Source organism: Geotrypetes seraphini, chromosome 10 (genome assembly GCF_902459505.1).
Source record: "Geotrypetes seraphini chromosome 10, aGeoSer1.1, whole genome shotgun sequence".
Taxonomy (NCBI): Eukaryota; Metazoa; Chordata; class Amphibia; order Gymnophiona; family Dermophiidae; genus Geotrypetes; species Geotrypetes seraphini.
Window position 1 is genome coordinate 19731345 of NC_047093.1, and position 27127 is coordinate 19758471.

General features: G+C 46.9%; 1 protein-coding gene across 2 annotated transcripts in view; it reads right to left on the reverse strand.

The window, feature by feature from the left end:
• Positions 1 to 27127, reverse strand: part of RHBDL3 (rhomboid like 3) — a 219647-nt gene that overhangs the window by 188913 nt on the left and 3607 nt on the right. The window contains exon 2 of one of the 2 annotated variants that reach the window (XM_033961284.1): positions 12767 to 12790. The exons of the other annotated variant lie outside the window; for it this stretch is intronic. Within the exon in view, the coding sequence (XP_033817175.1) occupies positions 12767 to 12790 (24 nt within the window). The remainder of the gene's footprint in view (positions 1 to 12766; positions 12791 to 27127) is intronic. 2 annotated transcript variants of the gene reach the window in all.

The following is a 27127-nucleotide window of genomic DNA, read 5'->3' on the forward strand; positions in this document are numbered from 1 at the left end:
AGGTATTTGTGACCTAGGATGGTGACTGTTGGAAACAGGATACTGGACTTGATGGACTTGTGGTCTGTCCCAGTATAGCAGCTCTTATTTTCTTATGGTTATTGCCAGTACTTATCCTCAGAATTAGTGATCAGTAAAATATATGAACCACATTCTAAATTTTATGGAAGAACACAGCATCAGCCATTAGTAACACCGGCATGGAGCCTGGATCATCTCCTCCATTGAGGCCTCAGGAGGGAACGTGACTGAGAAGCATAAAATACTCTTTGAAAAGTCCAGAGAGAGGAGAAATGATCCAGCCAAGCAACTGAAGTGTTACATATGGTTTGTAGAGGATGAGGGGAAGCTAATGAGACATGGGGACATCATACCAGTGGGAAACATGTACCCTGTCCAAATCTCTCCAAAGGCCTCTGGGTGATGACAGGCATAAGTGACAGTGTTAGATGGGGAACCTCAGAATGGCTTTTGGCCAGCAAGCCAGCTGGTACTGTTGCCATGGAGATGGTCGAGGCCCTTAAGAGTCCACAAACAATACAAACTCTACTTTCAGATGGCTCCCCGACATCCGCCCACCGTGGCAGTTTCACTTATAAATGCATTGCAAAAGCCAGCTTCAAGCTAAAATCTCAGTTGTATTTTTACTTGGAAGAAAAATTAAACTTTCACAAAAACAAGAATGCAGAAGGCGATGACTTCCCAAGTAGAATGAATTTTAGAATGTCTGATCACAAAAATGGTACCAGGAACAACATTCCTGCTTCTACATAAAAAGGGAGGGGTGGGGGGGGGCCCCCATGACTCTTTCCACATTCATAGAGTAAATGAATCAGGGTCCTAATGTCTTTGCTGAAAGATTTTCATTCCCAGCACAGTGCAGATAATGAAAAATCTAACAAAGTACTGGAGCATTGGTCCAATATGGTTTCAGAGGGAAGAGTGCCTCCTGCTGGGCCACCAACACCATGGCTTCATCAGCCAACCCCCTTCAGAAGTCATCCACCTAAGGGAGTTCTTATGGGTTCCACCATTAGGGGGCAATGTGAGCAGGTAACTAAAGAAAGGAAGTAACCAAGACCTTTTTGTTAGTCATAAAGCCTAAGGCTAAGGTTTACTAAATGTTAGGACAGGCCGCCACTCTGTACATGTTACATTTATGGACACTGGAATGCATTAATGTTTAGTAAATGTTAGGGTTACCAGCTCCAGCAGAAGGAGGATGGATTGAGACAGCCAGGTTTTACTTCTATTGAAAGCAATGGAAATAAACCCCAGATATCTCAATCTGTCCTCTTTTTCCTGGAACCACATAGTAACTCTAGTAAATATGCCCCTAAACCAGGGGTGCCCACACTTTTTGGGCTTGTGAGCTACTTTTAAAATGACCAAGTCAAAATGATCTACCAACAATAAAATTAAAAAAAAAACCCACAAAGCACACTGTATACTGAGAAAATGTTAATTATCATTTATATTCCGCAGGTTTTCAAAGAGGTCAAGGCAGATGACTTTATGCAATATCACCTCAGTAACAACTATACAAAAATAGACAAATATACCCCCTCCCTTTTTACTAAACCGCAATAGCAGTTTTTAGTGCAAGGAGCTGCGCTGCTCTCAATGCTCATAGGGTCCCTTCGCTAAAAAACGCTATTGCGATTTAGTAAAAGGGGGCCATAGTGCAAAATATAGACAGCAGATAAAAATTCTCAAAACGGACACATTTTGATCACTAAATTGAAAACAAAATCATTTTTCCTACCTTTGTTGTCTGGTGATTTCATGAGTCTCTGGTTGCACTTTCTTCTTCTGACTGTGCATCCAATATTTCTTCCCTTCTTTCAGCCTCCTGTATGCTTCATCTCCTCCAGACCTCTTTCCCTCCCCAACTTTTTCTTCCTCTCTCCCTGCCCTCCTCCCCTTTCTTTCTTTCTCTCTGTCTTTCTTTCTGTCTCCCTGCCCCCCCCCCCCTGTATTTCTGTATGTCTGTCTTTCTCTTTCCATGCCCTTTCTGTCTGTCTTTCTTTCTGTCTCCCTGCCCTCCCAAAAGCCACCGCCATCAGGGAGCAGGCTGCCACCACCATTGGGGAACAGGCCGCCACTGTAAAGAGGACACTGAAGCACCGGGCCGACCAAACTTCCCCACCCGACGTCAATTCTAACGTCGGAGAGGAAGTTCCAGGCCAGCCAGGCAGCGATTGGCTGGCCCGGAACTTCCTCTCCGACGTCAGATTTGACGTCAAGTGAGGAACGTTGGTCGGCCCGGCACTTCAGCATCCTCTTTACAGGGTTAGGAAGCAGGTAGAACGGAAGGCAAAATGAGTCTATCACGGAACCCAGGATAGGCTCCGCGATCGACTCACATTGCCTTCGCGATCTACTAGTTGATCGTGATCGACCTTTTGGGCACTCCTACCCTAAACTATCTTAAAATACAGGCTTTATGTAGGCCTAACAAGTTTTAGAAAAATATATTATTTTGACTCACATCCACTCCATTAAGGTGTAATTGCTTCTTTGTGAACTAAGCCTGTTAAAATTTTCCTGTCTACTGCAACACGCTATTCATCGGACTCACAGCGAAGAACATACGTCGCCAGCGTGTACAAAACGCAGCAATTGGTCTTCTAAAAATCTCCATGCCTGCGGCCCTGTCTCCCAGGCTCTAGCATCAGCTTACTGGCTACCCACGGCCAAACATTGTCTCTTCAAGAGCCTGATGCTAGCGTTCAAAACATTGTACAACATGGTGCCTGGCCACACGACGGCCAAGCTTCCTCCATATGTGCCGAACAGATCTCTCCGCTCCCAGGATGAAATACGCCTCAAAAAGCCTGATGGTCGTGCCCTTCAACTGCAAACCTCCAAATGACGCCCCCCCCCTTCCATTTCATACCAAACCACTACAAATCAATTGCCCCCCCCCTCCCCCAGATCTGATCCCTTGAAAGACTCCTGAACTTTAGGAAAGCAATACACATCTCCCTCCGTATTCGCGGTTTAGATTATTTGCGGTTTTCAGCTTGCTGGTTCCTCCCTTCAAATTACATCAGCTTGCATAGAAAAATCACTGATTACAGAGAAAATCGCCGATTCCCGGCACTTTCTTCACCGTGTTTTGCCTCTCCTTCAGGAACAGGCCAGGTCTCCCACCAGGTTATTCGCGGTTTCACCATATTCACAGTGGTTTTTAATAGAAAACAGCGAATAACATATGAAAAAGTTATTCGCGGTTTTTCTGTATTTGCGGTTCTGTTAATCCCCTATCACAGCGAATATGGAGGGAGAAGTGTATTCACTTCATCGTTATTAGCAGGAACAATTGAAGAGCACCAGAACAAACATATACACTTCTCCCTCCGTATTCGCGGTTTCAGCATTCACGGTTTTGATTATTCACGGCTTTTAGTTTGCTGGCTCCTCTCCTCAAATGACATCAGCTTGCATAGAAAAATCGCTGATTCCAAGCGTTTACAAAGAAAATCGCCGATTCCCAGCACTTTCTTCACCGTGTTTTGCCTCTCCTTCAGGAACAGGCCAGGTCTTCCACCATGTTATTCGAAGTTTCACCATATTCACGATGGTTTTTAATAGAAAACAGCAAACATATGAAAAAGCTATTCACGGTTTTTCTGTATTCACGGGTCTGTTAATCCCCTAACACCGTGAACTGCCAGAAGGATTCTGGGCTGTATAAAGAGAGGCGTAGTCAGTAGAAGGAAGAAGGTGTTGATGCCCCTGTACAGGTCATTGGTGAGGCCCCACTTGGAGTATTGTGTTCAGTTTTGGAGACCGTATCTGGCGAAAGACGTAAGAAGACTTGAGGCGGTCCAGAGGAGGGCGACGAAAATGATAGGAGGCTTGCGCCAGAAGACGTATGAGGAGAGACTGGAAGCCCTGAATATGTATACCCTAGAGGAAAGGAGAGACAGGGGAGATATGATTCAGACGTTCAAATACTTAAAGGGTATTAACGTAGAACAAAATCTTTTCCAGAGAAAGGAAAATGGTAAAACCAGAGGACATAATTTGAGGTTGAGGGGTGGTAGATTCAGGGGCAATGTTAGGAAATTCTACTTTACGGAGAGGGTTGTGGATGCCTGGAATGCGCTCCCGAGAGAGGTGGTGGAGAGTAAAACTGTGACTGAGTTCAAAGAAGCGTGGGATGAACACAGAAGATTTAGAATCAGAAAATAATATTAAATATTGAACTAGGCCAGTTACTGGGCAGACTTGCACGGTCTGTGTCTGTGTATGGCCGTTTGGTGGAGGATGGGCAGGGGAGGGCTTCAATGGCTGGGAGGGTGTAGATGGGCTGGAGTAAGTCTTAACAGAGATTTCGGCAGTTGGAACCCAAGCACAGTACCGGGTAAAGCTTTGGATTCTCGCCCAGAAATAGCTAAGAAGAAAAAAAAAAAAATGTAAATTGAATCAGGTTGGGCAGACTGGATGGACCATTCGGGTCTTTATCTGCCGTCATCTACTATGTTACTATGTTACTATGAACACGGAGGGAGAAGTGTAAAAACATCTCTCTTCACCTAGGGTTACCAGACCCCCCAGATTTCCACGGACATGTCCCCCTTTTGAGGACAATGTCCGGGGATCCGGACAGCTTTTCAAAACCCGACACTTTGTGCAGGTTTTGAAAAGCTTCTGGTAACGGGCGACATTGGGACGGCATTCGCTTGGACGCAACGCGGTGACGTCGCGTGCATGCGAACAACATCATCACGTCACACCAGCGCACGCACGAATGCCGTCCAACGTCACTTGTTGCCCGCGCAGTACAGTATATTGGACTGCATCATCGGCATGTGGTCACGTTAGGATAAAAACTTGTTTTGACAAGACTTGTACTGTAATTAAGGCAAATTGTAACCCGTTAACATATCCTGCTGTCCATGGAGAACCTAAGTTACAGGTAAGTAACTACACTATCATGTATGTTAACTTGTAACCCATTCTGACCTTAGTGGGGAGAACGGGCTAAAAAATTAATTAAATACACAAAACTAGCACCAATCTTGCAATGTAGACCCGCAAGGCAGAAAAATGCACCCTTACATAAAAGGAGGTGTGTATCCTCCCAAAAAGTGACAAAAAAATAGGTTTTATTGCCAATACATACACACACAAGACAATTAGTGCAAATTTTTCAACTTAAAACCTAAATGAACAACTTGAAAGGGTTAACATTCTGTGGCAAAGGTCAGAGGTGGGGTGCAAGGGATTAAAAAAGGGCATTGTACTAGCAGACAGACCCTCGGTGTGTTCCAAGACCACTTGAAAAATGTAAAGTGACGGCGTTTGCCAGAGAAGAAAGGTCTGCGAGCCCTACTCGAGTCCCTGCGCCTTTGTCATTCACAACGAACTCTCGCTCGACTCATTAATCGTGTGTTCCATGGACGGAGGGGCCCCCACAGCTCTGCAGATGACACATGGTCACACGGTGTCCCAGCTGTCAACGTCATCTATCTTAAAGGCTGCGGTGGGGCCAGGTGCTCTCAAAGTGACCTCTGCAATAAACCCAGCTCTGTGGCCTTACTGCCATCCCCATCGCATAGCCCTCTGTGGAGGTTCAGGCTGGGATGTCAGGATAGGGTATATTTAGTGTACATTAAAAAAATAAATCACAGACAGATGCTGCCACATGTTAAAAGGCTTGTAATTTGAAAAAAATATATATATATATGGGATTTATCATTATCAATTTAATGTCAAAACCAATTTAGCGTTTGTTTTAAATATCATTAAATGACAATCCTGTTCAAACTCATTTTTTTTTCTCAATACCGAGGTTGGACAACCTGTGGCTCGTGACCTGCCATTGAATTTTATACAGCCCAAAAGACCTTGGGAAATATGCACAGAAAATATCATTAGCCAGCGTTTTGGCAATTTTAAATACTGAATTTCATAAATTCTAGCACTCTAGCAGTGTGTTTCAACCATTTTTGTTACATAAATAAGTAAAAATTGATCACAGGTCTATGGAGTTTTATCCATATGGTTTGGACATTATATTGAATTGCAGCCTGCCAGAGATAATACTGATATTCGTATGGCCCTCTGTGTACAAAGGTTGCTCTCCCCTGCCCTATAAATTTACCTACAAGCAGTGGCATAGCGGGGTTGGGAGGCGCAAAGGGTTGAGGCACCCCCCTCCTTCCTCGCCCCACCACCACCACCACCACACACCCCCTTCCCTTCCCCCATACCTCTTTAACATAAGAGCATAAGAATAGCCTTACTGGGTCAGACCAATGGTCCATCAAGCCCAGTAGCCCGTTCTCACGGTGGCCAATCCAGGTCACTAGTACCTGGCCAAAACCCAAGGAGTAGCAACATTCCATACAGAATCTCAAAGAATAGGAAGATTCCGGAATCCCAGAGAGTAACAAGATTCTAGAATCCCAGCGAGTAACAAGATTCTAGAATCCCAAAGAGTAGCAACATTCCATACAGAATCTCAAAGAATAGGAAGATTCCGGAATCCCACAGAGTAACAAGATTCTAGAATCCCAAAGAGTAGCAACATTCCATACAGAATCTCAAAGAATAGCAAGATTCCGGAATCCCAGAGAGTAACAAGATTCTAGAATCCCAGCGAGTAACAAGATTCTAGAACCCAGAGAGTAGCAACATTCCATGCTACTGATCCCAGGGAAAGCAGTGACGTACCCCATGTCTTTCTCAATAACAGACTAGGGACTTTTCCTCCAAGAAATTGTCCAAACTTTTCTTATAACCAGCTACGCTATCCACTCTGATCACAACCTCTGGCAATGCGTTCTAGAGCTTAACTATTCTCTGAATGAAAAAAATATTTCCTCCTATTGGTTTTAAAAGTATTTCCCTGAAACTTCATCGAGTGTCCCATTGTCTTTGCAATTTTTGACGGAGTGAAAAATCAATCCACTTGTACCCGTTCTACTCCACTCAGGTTTTTGTAGTCTTCAATCCTATCTCCCCTCAGCCGTCTCTTTTCCAAGCTGAACAGCCCTAACCGTTTTAGTCTTCCCTCATACGAGAGGAGTTCCATCCCCTTTACCATCTTGGTCGCTCTTTTCTGAACCTTTTCTAGCACCACTATATCTTTCTTGAGATAAGGAGACCAGAATTGAATGCAACACTCCAGGTGAGGTCGCACCATGGAGCGATACAGAGGCATTATAACATTCTTAGTCTTGTTAACCATCCCTTTTTCAATAATTCCCAGCATCCTATTTGCTTTTTTGGCTGCCACCGCACATTGGCCGGAATGTTTCATCGTATTGTCTACGATGATACCCATATCCTTTTCTTGGGCGCTAACCCCCAGGGTGGACCCTAGCATCCAGTAACTGTGATTCAGTTTATTCTTCCCAATGTGCATCACTTTGCATTTGTCCACATTAAATTTCATCTGCCATATGGACGCCCAGTCTTCCAATTTCCTAAGGTCCGCCTGCAATTTTTCACAATCCACATGCGTTTTAACAACTTTGAACAGTTTAGTGTCATCTGCAAATTTAATCACCTCATTCGTCATTCCAATTTCCAGATCATTTATAAATAAGTTAAATAGCACCGGCACCGGCCTCAGCTCTCCCTCCGACATCACTTCCTGGTCCTGCAACCAGGAAGTGATGTCAGAGGAACAGCCAAGGCTGGCGCAAGCAGCAGGTTGGAGCCACTGCTTGCAACAGTGACAAGGTAGAGGTATGGGGAGACGGAATGCCACATGCGTGGCAGGGGAAGGGTGGAAAATAGTGGGGGGCAGAGAGGAGGAGAGTTGTTGATACCCCTACCAAGATGGTACCCGGAGCAGTCCGCACACCCCCCTTACTATGTCACTGTCCACATGTATGACCGCAGAGTGAAAAATGCCGCCTTACTGGCATGGTATACCAGTGTCTGAGCTAACAACAAACATGTAAGTGTACTCTGAGGTTGACTTTCTTGTGAATCTGACTATAGCACTAGACCCCTGGCCCACATGGGGGTCAACAGACAACTTTACCATGTATGCGATCAAGTAAAAACCGACGTGTCAGCCACCATGCTGTGACTTTCTTCAGGGTATGCTCTGAAGTCTGCAGTTTGGGCTAGATTCACTAACCTGCCCGAATCGGAACAATCCGTTTCCGATTCAGGCAGGTGCAACAAATTCACTAACCTAAAATATGCAGATGGGGGGTGATTGGAGGAACGCCCTTATCTGCCTGCACAAATCGTGCATGTGCAGACCCGTCCTAGCTGCGACTTTAAAAAAAAAAAAATTTAACTTTTGCGGTGGCGGCAGCCTCTTCCCTCCTTCCCTTCAGTGCGAGCCTACGGGTTTAAAGCTGGCACTGCACTGCAGCGTGCAGCCCCGCTTTAAAACTACGGGCTTGCACTGCAGGGAAAGGCGGCAGAGAGCTGGAGAGTCGGGGCAGGCAGGCAGGCTTGTTCTGGGCTGCAGGAGATGGGGCTGACAGGTTAGAAAGCAGGGCGGCAGAAGGCAGGGCAGACGCAAAGGGCTTCAGCAACTGGTCCTGAGCAGTTGCTTTTTGCGAGGCCAGTGGGATTGAAAAAAAAAAACAAACTTTAGTGAATCGCGTCTCTGCCTACTTTGCATGCAGTTCCCCTCATTTGCATGCGCGCACTGGAAGCGGATCGCTACACAGGTTAGTGAATACTGCAGGAGGGAAATTTGATCGCTAAGGGCTCGCAAACCGGTCGGTTTGCTTAGTGAATCTTGCCCTTTGACTCTAGACATAGTGGGTTCACTGACCTGATTGGGAACAGGGCTGTCCACCAATTTGAATTTTGGCGGGAAAGTCAGTAGGTCAGAAATTTGAATTTTGTTGTAAAAGTCCATAGAATGGAAAAAGGCTCTGGTAGGTTTAAAGATGTTTTCCCCGTGGAGCTGGGTTAGATGCTCTCTCAGGGTTTCCGCAGCTGGCTTCGTGCTTGTTGCAGGTTTCCGGGTCTCACTGCATCTCGTCAGGTAAAAAACGACATGTCAGCCACCATGCAATTGTGGCTTTGGAAACAGTGGGTTCACTGACTTGATTGAGAACAGGGCAGTCCACCAATTTGAATTTTGGCGGGAAAGTCAGTTGGTCAGAAATTTGGTGGACTGTCCTGTTCCCAATCAGGTCAGTGAACCCACTAATTCCAAAGCCACACTGCAGACTTCAGATTGGTTTCTCTCTGACAAAGACTCAGTGAGATCCGGAAACCTGCAACAAGCACAATGCCAGCTGCGGAAACCCTGAGAGAACAACTGTGATCAAGTTTTATGAAGTGTTTTGCTGTCTTTGCACAGGTTATGGGCCAATCTACTGTAGCTATTTTCTGATCAATCTAGTGCACAGTTCTTCAACCGCCGGTCCGCGGACCGGTGGCGGTCCGCAAAAAAATCTTGCCAGTCTGCGAAGGATTCGGGACCCCGTCGCTATGCCGGCACTCCTGCCTGCCACCACTGACTCCTGCCGCGTATGTCTCCATACCCCCAGAAAAGCAGCGGCAGCTCTGTGTGCTTTTAACTTCGGCACACAGCTGCCCCTAAGCAGTATTTTAGCACGGTTTCATGAGGCAGCCTCGGGACCTTTGCTAGGCCGGCCCACATCGCATCATCGAAGCGGGCCAGCCTACCAAAGGCCCCGAGGCTGCCTCATGAAACCGCGGCTAAAATACTGCTTAGGGACAGCTGTGTGCCGAAGTTAAAAGCACACAGAGCTGCCGCTAGCCTACATAGAGGAAACATTTGCTGGAAAGGGAAGGAGGGAAGGGAGAAGGGGTACTCCTGGACAAGGGAGGAGAAAGGGCTACTGCTGACAGGGGAAAAGGGGAAGGGAAGGGATGAGAATTACTGTTGGATAAGGGGAGGAGGAAAGGGAGAAGGGGTACTCCTGGACAAGGGAGGGGAAGGGGCTACTGCTGACAGGGGAGAAGGGAAGGGACGAGAATTACTGTTGGATAAGGGGAGAAAGAAAGGGAGAAGGTACTGCTGGACAGGGGAGGAGGAACATTGGAAGGAAACAGCTGGCAGAGAGATTAGAGGAGGGGAAGGAGTCAGGATGGAATGGAGAGATCAGATGAGGGAAAGGGGAGAGACAGAGGAATGACAAGGTACAGAGAGATTGATGCTGGGAAGGGGGGTCAGATGAAAAATAAGGAAAGAGGGACAAAGATGCTAGATCTGGTGTAGGAGAGAGGGGCATAGAAAGAACGCAGATACCATATGGGAGGGGGAGGGGTAGAGAGCAGACAGTGGATGGAAGAGGCAGACGCTGGATGGAAGAGAGTGAAAAGACGATGAAAGCAGAAACCAGAGACGACAAAAGGTAGAAAAAAATAATTTTATTTCTATCTTGTGATTAGAATATATCAGATTTAAAATATGTATCCTGCTAGAGCTGATGTTAGACATAACTGGGGAGTGCAAAGCCCAGGCAGTGCGTCTTTAGCTTCCAGCTGGCTTAGGGCTCTCTCTGACCAGGAGGCAGTTGCCCTAGTTGCACTCCCCCTAACACCATTCCTGCCATGTGTGACTGCGGTATTCTGTTAGCATGATATTTGTGTAGCATTCTGTAATAATTTGGCTTATTCAGTTTTCTTGATCGTAGAGGGGATATATGTGAAGGGGAGGGGAGACAGGGGTTTTGTTGATCCTTGCCCTGTATTATTTATATTTATAAAATGACAATTGTACAGAATATTGTTTCTTTTTATACTTTAATAAAATATGTTCAATATAAAATCATAACTATTTGAGGCTTGTGCGGATGGGATCTGATGGTTAATGGGACTGAGCTCGCGGGGTCGGAGTGGCAATGGGGTTTTTAAAAATTTCAGTCTTATTAGTTTGCCGGTCCACAAAATAATTATTTTATTTCCGCCAGTCCATAGGTGTAAAAAGGTTGAAGAACACTGATCTAGTGCATAAAAAGCCTCAATCTCTGCTATATCCAGATCTCTAAAATCAATCTGAATGCCCAACAGTCCAAGAGCAGCCGCTCACTGCTTATAGGACATATGGTGATTTTTGACCAATAACCAGCAAAGGGAGTATGCGGCGCAGTGGTTAGAGCTACAGCCTCAGCACCCTGAGGTTGTGGGTTCGAATCCTGCATTGCTCCTTGTGACCTCGGGCAAGTCACTTAAGCCAGCTGGAAGCTAAAGACGCACTGCCTGGGCTTTGCACTCCCCAGTTATGTCTAACATCAGCTCTAGCAGGATACATATTTTAAATCTGATATATTCTAATCACAAGATAGAAATAAAATTATTTTTTTCTACCTTTTGTCGTCTCTGGTTTCTGCTTTCATCGTCTTTTCACTCTCTTCCATCCAGCGTCTGCCTCTTCCATCCACTGTCTGCCCTCTACCCCTCCCCCTCCCATATGGTATCTGTGTTCTTTCTTCACTGTTGCTACGTCAGGGGTGTTGCATCAGTATAAATTTACATCAGGCTCATGAGATCTCACCTTGTTTAGAATACCGTATTTTTTTGGACCATAAGACGCACTTTTTCCACCCAAAAGGGGGGTGCGTCTTATGGACCAAATACACTGCGTGCCCCCTCCCCCCGGTACCTTTTTTAGTGGTGGTGGTCCAGCGCGGTCTCCTGGACGGCTGCCTTTGTCTTAGAAGAGAGTGACGCACACTTCCTGCCTGGTCGTGCCACTCTGTGATTGGCTGCAGTCAGTTACAGGAGACCGCGCTGGACCACCGCCACTAAAAAAAGGTACCCGGGGGGAGGGGGGCTGTGGGCGGCTGCAGGCTTCCCAGCACCAGACCGCCAGAAGCACCTATGTGTGGAGGAGGAAAATCCAAGAAGAAAAAAATTCTGAACCAAATTTTTTTCTTCTTGGTTTTTCCTCCTCTACAGATGGGTGCATCTTAGGGTCTGAAAAATATGGTAAATGATCTTACTCTCTCGGGGTGTGACATGGTCCTGTTTTCCTTTGTCAATTTACTATTTGTTAACAAAATTTACAGAGAGGCCAGTTGAAAACGAACAAATCTCCAAATTACAACTGTTCTCTCGGAAGACTGAGCTGACAAATGTCATTTGGCAAAGAGGAATGGATCAGCACAGAAGGTGAAAAGGCCCGGGCCACATTTACTGGAAGTTTATTCAAGGCAGGGGAACTGGGAAGAGGGATTGCAAGTATGACATTTTGAGCAGGCGACTGCCAGATTATGACGCATAGTTAAAATCCGAAAGCCAACAAACTTCCAAGGTATAAATCAAGATCCGGTACAACGTGAACAAGATTAAATGGAGACTTCCAGTTAATAAATATTCATCATTAAACAATTCATGAGGCATCCAGAGACTTTGTTCCATCTTTTTGTTTTTGGATATCCCAGCATTTTTGGAACATGGATCTCTTCTGATCTGGTTTATTGGTTAGCCATGGGCCTCTTCGAGAGTGCTTTTGACTCCTTAATGCCTCTCACCTTGGGTTCTGCATCCCCGACCCTATATGTCATGTCTGTCTGATAGTAGATTGTAAGCTCTTCCGAGCAGAGACCGTCTATTAAATGTCAAAATGTATAGCATCCCCAACCCTGTATGTCATGTCTGTCTGTCCAAATTAGATTGTAAGCTCTTCCGAGCAGGGACCATCTATAAATGACAAAATGTACAGCGCCTTTCAACGCTATATAAAAGTGATAAGCAGTAGTATATTAAAAGCAGCACAAGTATTTCAATAATTAATCTTTGCAGAAATATAGCTTTAAATAAATGTTAATTATTGTATACAAATTTGCTTTTTACATACCTGATCAAACAGAACTTTCCAGTGCTGAGAGACAACGCAGCATAAAAGGGAGGAGGAAAAAAAGGAAAAAAAAATGTAAGGCGTTACAAATCAATGAATAATAATAATTATTATTTATTTCTTATATACCGCCAAAGCTGTAATAGTTCGAGGCGGTTTACAACAAAGAAGGGCTGGACAATCAGCGAATCTAGGTACAAACAGCGAATAAAGATACAATTTATATAGGTAAGCAGGATACAGGTACAGTGTACAGGGGCCATATGTAAAGGTGACAGGGAAATAGGGGGAGGGTTTAGAGTAGAGAGTTGCGCGGGGACAGAAATCCCACCCATCCCCGCCCGTCCCCGTCAGGATCCTCTCCATCCCCACCCATCTCCGTCAGGATCCTCTACGTCCCCACCCATCCCCGCAAAGAATTACCTCCATCCCCGCCCGTCTCCATAAAAAGCAGCAATTACTTCTGGCAGGATCATCAATTCCACAGTTTCTTTTGTGTTTGCGCTGCTGTTTTCCTTGTGGAATCTCTTTGGTGGAACCCTTATTTTGTTTTCTGTTCAGGTAATTAACTTATAAACCCCCTCTTTTACTAAGGCTGGCGTGTCCATTATATTATATGGACGAACCCTGCTTCCAAAGCCATACATCCCCGTGGGAGTCCCGTGGGCCAGAGGGGGGTCCCCGTGAGAGTCCCGTGGGTTAAGGGGGATTCCCGCGGGACCCGCGGGATTCCCGCGATCCCCGTTCCCGTGCAGACCTCTAGTTTAGAGGACTTGGGAAACAGGGTCGGGCATAGAGGACTTAGGTTACAAATCGGTTAAATAGGTTAGTTTTTAATAATTTTCTGAAGTTTAGGTAGGATGAGGAGCGCAAGATAATAATGTCCAGTCAGTCATTTAGTTGCCCTGCTTGGATGGCAAGTGTTCTATTCAGGTATCTTTTGTAACGGCAGGCCTTTAGAGTTGGATGGCTAAACAGGTGAGTTCTGCATGTGGGTCTAGATCAGGGATTTCAAAGTCCCTCCTTGAGGGCCGCAATCCAGTTGGATTTTCAGGATTTCCCCAATGAATATGCATAGATCTCATGCATATTCATTGAGGAAATCCTGAAAACCCGACTGGATTGCAGCCCTCAAGGAGGGACTTTGAGACCCCCCTGGTCTAGATGGACAATCTAAGATAAAATGGGGAACCAAGTATAAGGGGGCTGAGCCTAAAATGGATTTGAAACAGAGACAGGCGAACTTGAACTGGACTGGACTCTTGCTTCCACTCTTTCGAGTCTACTTAAATACAGGCAGATACAGCTGCACTTGAACAGAATTAGTAGCAGACAACTTCCAGGTCACCAGCGGGGCGAGTCCAGACTTGTGGCTTGAGCTGTTTAAAAGGTTCAACATGTCCCTGGTGAGCTGGATTTCTCGATTAACCTCACCTGAGATTAGGAACAGTTTGGTTGCTTCTCAAAAGCCCTCGAGAATTTGCTTAAGCGGCAGCAGTGACTTCATCGAACAGAAACGTCACGCTACACCTTGGCTAGGTCTAAAAGTGCTCACAAAACAAACGCACAAAGCAAGTAAAAACATCAGCAGATATCACGGTCTGAAAAATGAGCCTGAGCTGTTTACACATCATCCGAGATGAAGAAACCCCCCAAAAAACTGACGGTATTAGGCTCACGTTAATGCACCACAAGACAAATGTTATTCTAATCCTGTTTAAAAAAAAAATGTTTCATTTACATTCATGGATTTAAAACAACGGAATTAAATGACTTTTCCTTTGCACGTCTGGACGTACAAAACCCCCTAAGTTTCTATTTCTTTTTAGCCCGTGCCGATCCCAATAAGTCCCTCTGCCAACCGGTGTGCAGTCTCCCCGTGTGGAAGGTCCTCGCTCTCTTCCAAAAGCACCTCACGCGCAAGGAATGTTCGAACAGCATTCATTCTGAAGCAATCAATTCTATAACCTACCATCTGTAAAAGACGACAGCTGACGCTTCAGAGCATCAGTGAATCAGATTGTCACCTCATGTATAAAGATTAGTATATGGTAATACGATGGGAGCTCAAGGCAGCCATTTCCTATGAGCGATCTGCACGGGGCAGGAGCGTGGGAAGATCGCTCCTGCCCCGAAAACCCGCTAGACCACCAGGTAAGGCTTAAGGGGGGGCTTACAGGGCTTAAAATAGCCCCAAAAATTAAAATGGTATTTTTGTCTTAAAATCGCGAATAACCAAATCTGCGGATGCTGAAACCGCGGATTCGGAGGGGGGAAGTGTAGTGTTAGGATAAGGTTTGCATACGATTATGGGAACCCTTTAGATAACTGGATATCTGGAAGGCCCCGATTTGCTCAGACTCCTCAGGCCCCATCCCTTGGGAGGGCCTCGAGGCGCCTTCCAGATATCCACTTATGGCAGATTCAGTCACGGGGCGTAATTGACGGGGCGAGCACTTCTCCGTATGTGCAATTGTCGGGCCGCAATTGTCATGCGCAGATTTGTCGGTGTGCCATGTGTGCAGGTATGTGCACGGAATGTACGGGAGGTGTGGGTATGTGCGGATGTGTGTACGGAATGTAAAGGAGGTGCGGGTGTGTGCGGGTGTGTGTACGGAATGTACGGGAGGTGGGGGGGTGTACGGAATGTACGGCAGGTGTAGGTGTGTGCATGGAATGAACGGGAGGTGTGGGTGTGTGTACGGAATGTACGGGAGATGGGGAGGTGTACGGAATCTACGGCAGGTGTAGGTGTGTGCGGGTGTTTGTACGGAATGTACGGGAGGTGTAGGTATGTGTACGGGAGGTGTAGGTGTGTGTACGGGAGGTGTAGAAGGTGTAGGTGTGTGTAGGTGTGTGTACGGGAGGTGTGTGTGTGTGTACGGAATGTATAGGAGGTGTAGGTGTGTGTACGGGAGGTGTAGGTGTGTGTACGGGAGGTGTAGGCGTGTGTAGGGAATGTACGGCAGGTGTAGGTGTGTGTACGAACTGTATGGGAGGTGTGGGTGTGCGGGTGTTTGTACGGAATGTACGGGAGGTTTAGGTATGTGTACGGCAGGTGTAGGTGTGTGTACGGAATGTATAGGAGGTGTAGATATGTGTACGGGAGGTGGAGGTGTGTGTACGGGAGGTGTAGGAGGTGTAGGTGTGTGTAGGTGTGTGTACGGCAGGTGTAGGTGTGTGTACGGAATGTATAGGAGGTGTAGGTGTGTGTACGGGAGGTGTAGGTGTGTGTACGGGAGGTGTAGGCGTGTGTAGGGAATGTACGGCAGGTGTAGGTGTGTGCGGGTGCGTGTAGGGAATGTACGGCAGGTGTAGGTGTGTGTACGAACTGTATGGGAGGTGTGGGTGTGCGGGTGTTTGTACGGAATGTACGGGAGGTTTAGGTATGTGTACGGCAGGTGTAGGTGTGTGTACGGAATGTATAGGAGGTGTAGGTGTGTGTACGGGAGGTGTAGATATGTGTACGGGAGGTGGAGGTGTGTGTACGGGAGGTGTAGGAGGTGTAGGTGTGTGTAGGTGTGTGTACGGCAGGTGTAGGTGTGTGTACGGAATGTATAGGAGGTGTAGGTGTGTGTACGGGAGGTGTAGGTGTGTGTACGGGAGGTGTAGATATGTGTACGGGAGGTGGAGGTGTGTGTACGGGAGGTGTAGGAGGTGTAGGTGTGTGTAGGTGTGTGTACGGGAGGTGTAGGTGTGTGTACGGAATGTATAGGAGGTGTAGGTGTGTGTACGGGAGGTGTAGGTGTGTGTAGGGAATGTACGGCAGGTGTAGGTGTGTGCGGGTGCGTGTAGGGAATGTACGGCAGGTGTAGGTGTGTGTACGAACTGTATGGGAGGTATGGGTGTGTGCGGGTGTGTGTACGGAATGTACGGGAGGTGTGGGTGTGTGTACCATACAGTGACCATGCGTGCAGACCAATTTAATGAAAAAAACACCATCTTTATCTGTGCTGAGTTGCTGCTAAGTGACAAATATCTTTCCTACAAGAAGGGGAAAAAAAAACCACCCCGCGTCTACGCAAGAACAAGTGAACATAACGTTCTAGCCATCTGGCAGCAGTACAAGATTGGTGAATACATTTCTCTTCATTGTAAAGTAGCACAGACCCAGCTTGGGCTATCTGTGGCTCGAGAAGGTCTGGGTTTGACTCCCAGGGTAGATCTTTGGTTCCCCCCAAAATACCTTTCTTGTGTCGTAAAACATTCACAAAATATACCTTATTTGTACTCCCGGTGTGTGTCGTTTACTGCTGTCTTGTTATATTGACCTTAGCAAAGGAGGAAATGCCTCAGATCCCCTATGTGCTCACAAGCTCAAAGCTGAAAAAAAGCCGACTAGGTAGGGAGATAACTTCATAGGCTGAAAAGCCTCCTGCTCGAGCAAAACTTTTAAACCTCACCGTCATGCAAACAATGCTTCAGTGTACTGTACTTTCAAACTCTATGAGAGGTCAAAAAAGAATCAGTCACTTATCTTTGCTCGAGTCACTGTACTGTACATTCTTAGGGTGTCAGGTCAAAAGCGCGCCGGGACAAAGGCGCGCCCAGACAATTGAGCGCAGCGCGGGGGCACGTGCCGCAGAAAATTACTGTTTTTAGGGCTCCGACGGGGGGGGCATGGGGGGGAACCCCCCCACTTTACTTAATAGAGATCGCGCCGCGTTGTGGGGGCGTTGTGGGGGGTTTGGGGGGTTGTAACCCCCCACATTTTACTGAAAACTTCACTTTTTCCCTGTTTTTAGGGAAAAAGTTAAGTTTACAGTAAAATGTGGACGGTTACAACCCCCCAAAACGCCGGCGTGATCTCTATTAAGTAAACTGGGGGGGCTCCCCAACATAACCCCCCGTTGGATCCCCTAAAAACTGTAATTTTCTTTGGCGCGCGCCTCCGTCTTGCGCTCAGTTGTCGGCGCGCACCTTTGTCTTTCGCGGGGTTGTCTATGAACCCATTCTTAGTACTGTGTCCCCCACTGCCGACGATAGCTAACTGGGCGTTTCGCCAATGGTCTGCGTCAGGGCACGGGACTCCTCACTATCGGTCCTTCAATTTAACGCTCACTCGGGGGAGATCTTTGGTTCCCCCAGGGTGGACGTCTAAAGGCTGGATAAAGGACTCTTGTTTGCCAAGGTCTGTCACTGTCTATGACTGGACTAAGGCCCAGATTCTGAAAAGTTTAACGACGTCGCTAAACTGTTTTCCAACGGTTTAACCTGCACGCATTTTGGCGGCGGATTATCAAAACGACTCACCTCTGTCTTTCTAGCAGTATCCGACACGTGCAAATGGGCCCTTCAACATTAAAATGAGCACTCTGGTGGATTCTTTAAAATCGCCCAGCCGTTCCTCAAGAGGGGCGTCGGCTTTTGGCAACAAAAATCAGCGACTGGTCCAGGGGTGCCAGTACAGCGACAGCACTGGCATAGCCGTGTCGGAGACGGCTAGAAAAGCCATTTTGAGAAGCGATGGGCACGTGCAAATTTAGTGAGTCCTCACTACTCTCCGCCAACCTCATTTACACGAGCATTTTTTTTGAAGAATGACTCGCTTTTTTTAATTCGCTACCAGAGAACGGCTGCGATAGGAGCCCGTCATTTTTTTAACACTTTTTTTTTTTAAGAATCTAGGTCTGAGTGGATCACAAGGGGAGATGATAAAGATAGTGGACAAAAGTCCCCAGCTAACTGTGAAAGACCAGGGCAGTGTAAACAGCTAAGACCAGGTTCAACTGAGTTGGAAACCCAGAGAAAAAGAGATTTGTTGGGTCTAAGGAAGATGACCAGGAAAAGCTTTGGTTCTATTTAGTGGAACAGATCTGCACTGCTCCTACATTTATGTTGAAATTAATTTTTTTATTGATGAAAGCTGCACTTCAGCAACAATGGGTCAGAACCAACAATGAAGCCTAGACAAAAAAGTAAGTGAAGAACCAACCAGTGATGTCATCAATCATTTTGCTGAAGAACAAAGTAGAGCTCCCCCCCTCCCCACTCCCCAAAAAAGCAATCTAGAGCAGGGATCTCAAAGTCCCTCCTTGAGGGCCGCAATCCAGTCGGGTTTTCAGGATTTCCCCAATGAATATGCATTGAAAACAGTGCATGCACATAGATCTCATGAATATTCATTGGGGAAATCCTGAAAACCTGACTGGATTCCGGCCCTCGAGGAGGGACTTTGAGACCCCTGATCTAGAGCAATGGTTCCCAACCCTGTCCTGGAGGGACCACCAGCCAGTCGGGGTTGCGGGCCTGTCACCTCTATTATATGCAAATCTCTCTCATGCATATTCATTAGAGCTATCCCAAAAACCCGACTGGCTGGTGGTCCTACCGGCCAGGGTTGGTAACCACTGATCTAGAGGATTACGGATGGGCACAGGGAAAGAAAGATTCTCAATAAACACACACACAAAAAAAGAAGCTGGAGCTAGGCCTGTACTCTTATGGCCCCTCCACAAAAACAATCCACCCCCCACCCGCACATTTCCCGCAAAACTGAGAGCAATAACTGTGCAGTTCTCCTCTATTTAAATGTTTGCAGGTTCTTCTGTCTGATAATAGAAGATGAAGGCAGATAAAGGCCACAAACCTGCCCATTCATACAACTCTGCTTTCTCTTCTTCTCCCTTAGAAATCTTTGTGCTTGCCCCAAGCATTCAGAGATGGTCTTTATCTCCACCTGATTCATGCATCTACTACCTTTTCTGTAAAGGAGTATTCCTTTCACCTTCATCCTATGCCCTTTCATTCCAGAGCTTCCTTTCAATTCAAATGACTTGACTCATGAGTGATTACGCCAAGTATTTCATGTATCTCATGCCTTTCTTCCAAACATATTGAGAATTTGACCCAACCATGCCTTAGACTTCCAGGGCTTGTATGGTAGGCCCAGTGAAGAGGGAAGAGAGCGATAGCTCTGTTTGGGGGAGGGGGAGGAAGGGAAAGGGGGGGGGGGTCCAGTGGAACACAGCCTTCTCCTGTTCTGAGGGGAACACACTGGCATTTTCAGCCAAAACTGAAACAAGGTTGAACACCAATTTCAGGCTGGTTTTGGGGCCAAAGCTAAAACTCAATTGGCCTCTTATTTGGGAACTCCTGGTGTACAGCATTTGCTGTTTCTACTGTGTCAGTAAGGTCAAATATCTGCCCGGTATACATATAATATCCCCTTTATCCAACATAATGCAAAGAGAAGGTGAAAAAAAAAAAAAAGGAGAAATGCAACAGCCGAAGCAGTCATATTTAAGATGGAGCCTCCAAGGGGGCTTTAAAAGTATTTCTCTATTCAGACTTGGGTTTGATTGTATTTGATGATCTTAAGGTGGCCAAACAGGTTGAAAAGGTGATGGTGAAAGCTAGAAGGAAGCTAGGGTGCATAGGGAGAGGTATGGCCAGTAGGAAAGAGGAGGTATTGATGCCCTGTATAAAACTCTGGTGAGACCTCATTTAGAATACTGTGTACATTTCTGGAGGCCGCACCTTCAAAAAGATATAAAAAGGATGGAGTCAGTCCAGAGGAAGGCTATTAAAATGGTTTGTGGTCTTCATCATAAGGCATATGGGGACAGATTTAAAGATCTCAATCTATATAATTTGGAGCAGTGCTCTCAAACTCGCAGCCTGGGGGCCACATGCGGCCCGCCAGGTACTATTTTGAGGCCCTCGGTATGTTTATCAAAATCACAGTTTCTTGATCATATGTATCTTTACATAAATTACAATATTATTATTAAGACTTAGCCAAAAGGAAAGATTTATAAACTATAAAGAGTTTTACCTCATGCAAAACTGTCATTTCTTTAATAAGACTTTAACTATTTTTTTCTGAGGCCCTCCAAGTACCGACAAATCCAAAATGTGGCCCTGCAAAGGGTTTGAGTTTGAGACCACTGGCTTAACTGTAACCATGACATCCTGTTTGTCTTTGGGAAGCAGAGTTGAGATTGTGATGTCATAATGCCTCATTCCACCAATAAGAGCCAGCTTCATCAGTGATGTGACAATGGCTTGATTGTCCTGTTCTCCCCTCTGCCCTCCCACCCAGCCAGCTGATTAACCGTTCCCCTTAACTCAGTGGTCTCAAACTCACGGCCCACCAGGTCCTATTTTGAGGCCCTCAATATGTTTATCAAAATCACAAAAGTACAATAAAACAGTTTCTTGATCATATGTATCTTTACATAAATTACAATATTATTATTAAAACTTAGCCAAAACTATAAAGAGTTTTACCTCATGCAAAACTGTCATTTCTTTAATAACATATTAACTATTTTTTTCTGAGGCCCTCCAAGTACCTACAAATCCCAAAATGTGGCCCTTCAAAGGGTTTGAGTTTGAGACCACTGCATTGGAGGAAAGGCGGGAGAGGGGAGATATGATAAGAGATGTTCAAATACCTACATAATGTAAATGCGCATGAGTCGAGTCTCTTTAATTTGAAAGGAAACTCTGCAATGAGAGGGCATAGGATGAAGTTAAGAGGTGATAGGCTCCGGAGTAATCTGAGGAAATACTTTTGTACGGAAAGGGTGGTAGATGCACGGAACAGTCTCCCGGAAGAGGTGGTGGAAACAGAGACCGTGTCTGAATTCAAGAGGGCCTGGGATAGGCACGTGGGATCTCTCAGAGAGAGAAAGAGATAATGGTTACTGTGGGTGGGCAGACTGGATGGGCCATTTGGCCTTTATCTGCCGTCATGTATCTATGTTTCTGACTATCAGAGTGAGAGATCTACTGCACTACCTTGCCAGGACAGTAGAAAATCAATGTGCTTATCACTCGGTTTTGAGCAAAATTAAGAGGAGGATCAGAAGGCACCGTCACGCCATCGGAAACTGGCATCCTGCCATTCAGCGATTTGCTCAGATCACGTTTCCATGAATTCCATCTGGAAGAAGTCAGCTCGTTATTTAAAACCTGTGAGAATGCTCCTGCTTACAGTAGTGGCTGGAACATAATATTATGAAAATTAGGGGGAGGGGGGAAACATAGAAAAAGACGGCAGAAAAGGGCTATAGCCCACCAAGTCTGCCCATTCCAAATACCCGCCCTCTGGTTTCACTCCCCTAGGGATCCCCTGTGAATATCCCATCTTCTCTTAAAGTCCGACACGCTGTTGGCCTCAATCACCTGCAGTGGGAGTTTGTTCCAATGATCCACCACTCTTTCAGTGAAGAAGTATTTTCTGGAGTCGCTATGGAACTTCCCTCCCCTGATTTTTAGCGGATGCCCCCTGGTGGTCGAGGGTCCCATGAGGTAGAAGATATCTTCTTCCGACTCGATACGGCCCGTGATGTACTTAAATGTTTAAATCTTTGGGTTTAATTTTCCATTTATGATCTTTAGAGCTCTCGCCTTTAGCCCAACATTCAGACTTGGGCCAGTGGACAAGTATCAAAATGCAAAAAAATACAACCACAAAAGATTATGTACTTTGAAGAGAGGCACTGAGCCAGTCAGGAAGCCGCTCAGCGCCGAGCAGCAGCGCCAAAGTGAGCTACTGCTCGGTGCCGCTCATCGGCTGAAGAAACTGGAACGTGCGGCAGCCACCAACCGATCGGGTTAGCAGCGGACCAGGAGCGTGGAAAGCTCGGTCCTGCTTTCCGCACCTCTGGACCACCAGGGATTAGCAGAGGAGGTACGACAGACAGGGCAGGGAGGAGGGACAGGGAGCAATGCTTGGGAGGGAGGGGGGCTAGGTGCAGAGCCTGACAGGGGAGGGAGGGAAGAGGGCTGGGTGCAGAGCCTGACAGGAGAGGGAGGAAAGGGGACTGGGTACAGTGCCTGACAGGGGAGGGAGGGAAGGGGGCTTGGTGCAATGCCTGGCAGGGGAGGGAGGAGGGCTGGGTGCAGAGCCTGATAGGGGAGGGAGGGAAGGAATGGAGGAAAGGTGACAGGGTACAGTACCTGACAGGGGAGGGAGGGAAGGGGGCTGGGTGCAGAGCCTGACAGGGGAGGGAGGAAAGGGGACTGGGTACAGTGCCTGACAGGGTAGGGAGGGAAGGGGGCTTGGTGCAATGCCTGGCAGGGGAGGGAAGGGTGCTGAATGCAGTGCCTAGCAGGGCAGGGCACTTGAATATTAAGCCACCCAACATATTCAAGTCAACCATTTTTCCTCCCTTTGGGGGGGAAATGGGGGTCTCAACTTATATTTGGATCGACTTATATTCGAGTATATACGTTATTTTTATGCAAAAAAAAGATAGCGCTAAAACTTTAAATAGCAGCACTTATCTTGCACAGTAAACACCATTTTTCTCAATGAAAAATAATACAAAGCATTACAGAACTTTTGCTGAAGAAGCCTGGGTTATCCTGGTGACACGGAGGCCACGTAGGGCTTGAAGAGCAGTGCTGGCGTTTCATCGTAGCGTTTACTGTGCAAGATAAGTGGCGTTCTTAAAGTTTTAGCGCTATCTTTTTGCGCAAAATAAGTTAGTTTGAAATGAAAATTCACTCTGCAATTTCCACTTTATATATTAAGACAATCACATGGGGTTTTGACCGGTGACTGAGGCCTGACCTGCTCCATTTGCTAAACCTTAAGCAGTATTGTGGCTTTTTAAAGGCCTCCGAGGTCTTTTCATCCTCTTATACTAGTGGTTTGAATTATTGTACGGGTGTGTTTGATGAATATTTTAAGACTCCCATTGTGTAGCAGTTTGAGACATGCCATGTTTTACTAAGAGCTTAAGTTCCCTTGAAAAAAAAAAAAAAAAAACACCCTTTAGCTGTACCTTGGCGTGTAATATATCAAAGGCATGAAATTGCCAAGCAATGGATGCAGACTGCTCTCTGCTTTCATCCATACTAATTCAGAAAGGGTTTCTTTTTTTAGCACAGAAAATGGGAGAAGATCCTAGTGTCCCATTGCAGTGGAAAGGGAAAATCTTCAACTTTTAAAGCACCATCAGATTCACCCCCATTATAATTAGGGCAGGATTAATTCGTCGGTCCCCTGCCCCGCCCCACCTCATCATGCGCCCAGGCGGAAACAGGAAGCTGCGTCAGAGGGAAGCTTTGGGCAAGCAGCACCGCTTGCATAATTACAGTTCCCGTTGCCTTTCTTACCCGCGTTGCTTGCTTGTCTTACTTTCCTTCGATAGGGGGGGGTAGGGGGGCACGTTGCCGATCGATGCTGGAGGGGCCCTTCGCCGTTTGGAAAAAACAATGTTGATGCCCTCCTTCATCGGGCTCCCCTGACCATTTCGGGCCCTAGGCACGTGCCTACTTGACCTATTGGTTAATCCTGCCCTGATTATAATCAGGACCTCCTAGGAAATATATACCACAGTCTGCACACATTTAGATTATGGCAGGTGTTCCCAGATCTGGTCCTGAAGGCACCCCAGCCAGTTTTCAGGATGTCCAGAGATTGGCATGCAGTAGAGCAGGGGTGCCCAAGTCCGGTCCTCAAGATCTACTGGCAGGCCAGGTTTTCAGGATACTCACAATGAACGTGCATGAGAGAGATTTGCATACCAAGAAGGCAGTGCAAGCAAATCTCTCTCATGCATGTTCATTGTGGATATCCTGAAAACCTGGCCTGCCAGATCTCGAAGACCGGACTTGGGCAGCCCTGCAGTAGAGAGCTAGCGCGCGCAAATCTCTCTCGGGAATATTCATTGCGGATATCCGGAAAATCTGATCGGCTGGGATGCCTCCAGGTCCAGAGTTGGGAATCACCGGAATATAGTGTGGGGAGTGTGTGGCACAAGGGTTAGAGCAGGGGTGGACAACTCCAGTCCTCGAGGGCCGGAATCCAGTCGGGTTTTCAGGATTTCCCCAATGAATATGCATTGAAAGCAGTGCATGAAAATAGATCTGATGCATATTCATTGGGGAAATCCTGAAAACCTGAGGCTGTGGGTTCGAATTAAGAGAATGACACGGGGAAAAATTCTGTCCCCGTCACTGCCCCGTCCCTGGACCACCATCTTCTTCACCGCCCCATCCCTGCCGTCCCCTTCACCGCCCTGTCCCAGTCTCTGCCGTCCCCTTCACCGCCCCGTCGCCGTCCCCGCTCTCCCTTTCACCGCCCCGTCCCCGACTTCAGCGTCTTCTCCTCTCCATCCCCCCACCCCCAGCACCCTTCACGTGGTCCAGCAGCTCCCTCCCGCCGGCCAGCCGTACATTTCTCTCCCTTCCTCCCTCTTACCTTCTCTTGTGGCGAAACTGGAAATTTATATAAGGCAATGCGCTGTATTACAGCCGAAGCCTTGAAGTCGCGTCGGGTTGCCTGCTAGAAAAGTCTCCTCCGATGCAACCGGAAACAGGAAGTTGCATCAGAGGAGATTTTTCCAGCAGGCAACGCGACGCAACTTCAAGGCTCCGGCTGTAATACAGCTCATAGCCTTATAGAAATCGCCAGTTTCAACAAGAAAAGGTAAGGGAAAAGGAGGGAGGAATGGAGATGCATGGCTGGCGGGAGAGAGGGAGCTGCCGGATCGAGCGCTCGCTCACCGCGTGTGCTAACCATTCACCGCTCCACAGGGCGGTGAATGGCCTTGTCCCCGATCTCGCGGTGACCTTTTTTTTTTTTGGTCACTGTTTTGGCGGGTTACCCGCGGCTAGCCGCGGGTAACAACCACCGTGTCATTCTCTAGTTCGAATCCCTCGCTGCTTCTTGTGATCCTGGGCAAGTCACTTAATCCCCTCATTGCCCCAGGTACACTAGATAGAGTTTGAGCCCACCGGGACTGATAGGGAAATATGATAAATTACCTGAATGTAAACCACTAAGGATACAAGTGCTATATAAATAATAAAAGAAATGATTAAATAATATAGTAAAGTAGCTTGAACAGAATACCGAGTGTTCGTTTACATAAATCTGTTTCTATTGGCAGAGATCAGCATTCTATTGGGCAGTTCTATAGATGGGTGCCTCAGTGGTTCAGTTTTGGGGGCTTAGTGCTAAATTCCATGACGGCACTGGTGTGACCATGTTTAGGGACATCCTCTTATGCTATGTCCAAGGCATGCACAAGTTGGCACATCAGTGCTAACTTTTGCTCAATAATCTGCGGTATTCTATAAACTAAGCCGGACATCAGAAAACCCGCCCCATGGCTAAGGCTGCCAATTAGATCCAGATTTGCAGGACAGGGGGGAGTTGATCTAGTCCTGGGTATACTCTGTTGCATGCATGGACTTGTAGTTCTGACTTCCCTCCCCCCCCCCCCCCCATTGCATGTCCTAAGAAAACCAAGACTACGAGTCCCAGCATGCACTGGGGTAATCCCAGGACTGGATCAACCCCGTCCTGCGAATCTAGATCCAGTTGGCAGCCTTACCCTTGACCCGCCCACGGTTCAGCGTCATGGCACTTAGGTGCTGCCAATCAGAGGTTCCCAAACCTGTCCTGGGGGGCTCCCCTGCCACTCAGGTTTTCAGGCTATGCACAATGAATATTCATGAGAGAGATTTGAATGCAGTGGAGGCCTTGTGGATAGCCTGAAAACCTGACTGGCAGGGAAGCCCCCCGGGACAGATTTGGGAACCACTGTGCTACCTTATAGAATAATGCCGAGTGTACAAAGGGCATCTGTCAAAGGTGCTTTCAACTAGAGAATAACATGGGGACCAATTTTTCCCCATCCCTGCGGGAACTCATTTTCCAGTCCCAGCAAGTTCTTTTCCTGTGCCTGCACCATTCCTGCAAGCTCCGTCCTCATCTGCACCAGCCTCAAACACTTTAAAATCCTAAGTGGCAACATTCTAGAGCTCAGATTGTGATGTCATAATGCCTCATTCCACCAATACCTAAGCTCCGTCCTCATCTGCACAAGCCTCAGACACTTTAAAATCCTAAGTGGCAACATTCTAGAGCTCAGATTGTGATGTCATAATGCCTCATTCCACCAATGCCTAAGCTCCGTCCTCATCTGCACAAGCCTCAAACACTTTAAAATCATAAGTGTCCGAGGTTTGTGCGGTTAAGGCAGAGCTTACAGGAATGTGGCAGGGACAGAGAAATTGAGTTCCTGCAGGGATAGGGACAAATTTGTCCTTGTGTCATTCTCTACTTTCAACGCACCTAAGTGCCAGCTTATAAAATTGCTCTGTATCCATTTCTGCAATAGGTCCCAACATTTCATAATTATTGAGGTTATCATGCCAATGTACCGGGCCATGTTGCGACCCCACCTGGAATACTGCATCCAGCACTGGTCGCCTAATTGAAGAAGGATACGGTGCTACTCGAAAGGGTCCAGAGAAGAGCGACTAAAATGGTTAAGGGGCTGGAGGAGTTGTCGTACAGCGAGAGATTAGAAAAACTGGGCCTTATCTCCCTTGAAAAGAGGAGACTGCGAGGGGACGTGATCGAAACATTTAAGATACTGAAGGGAACAGACT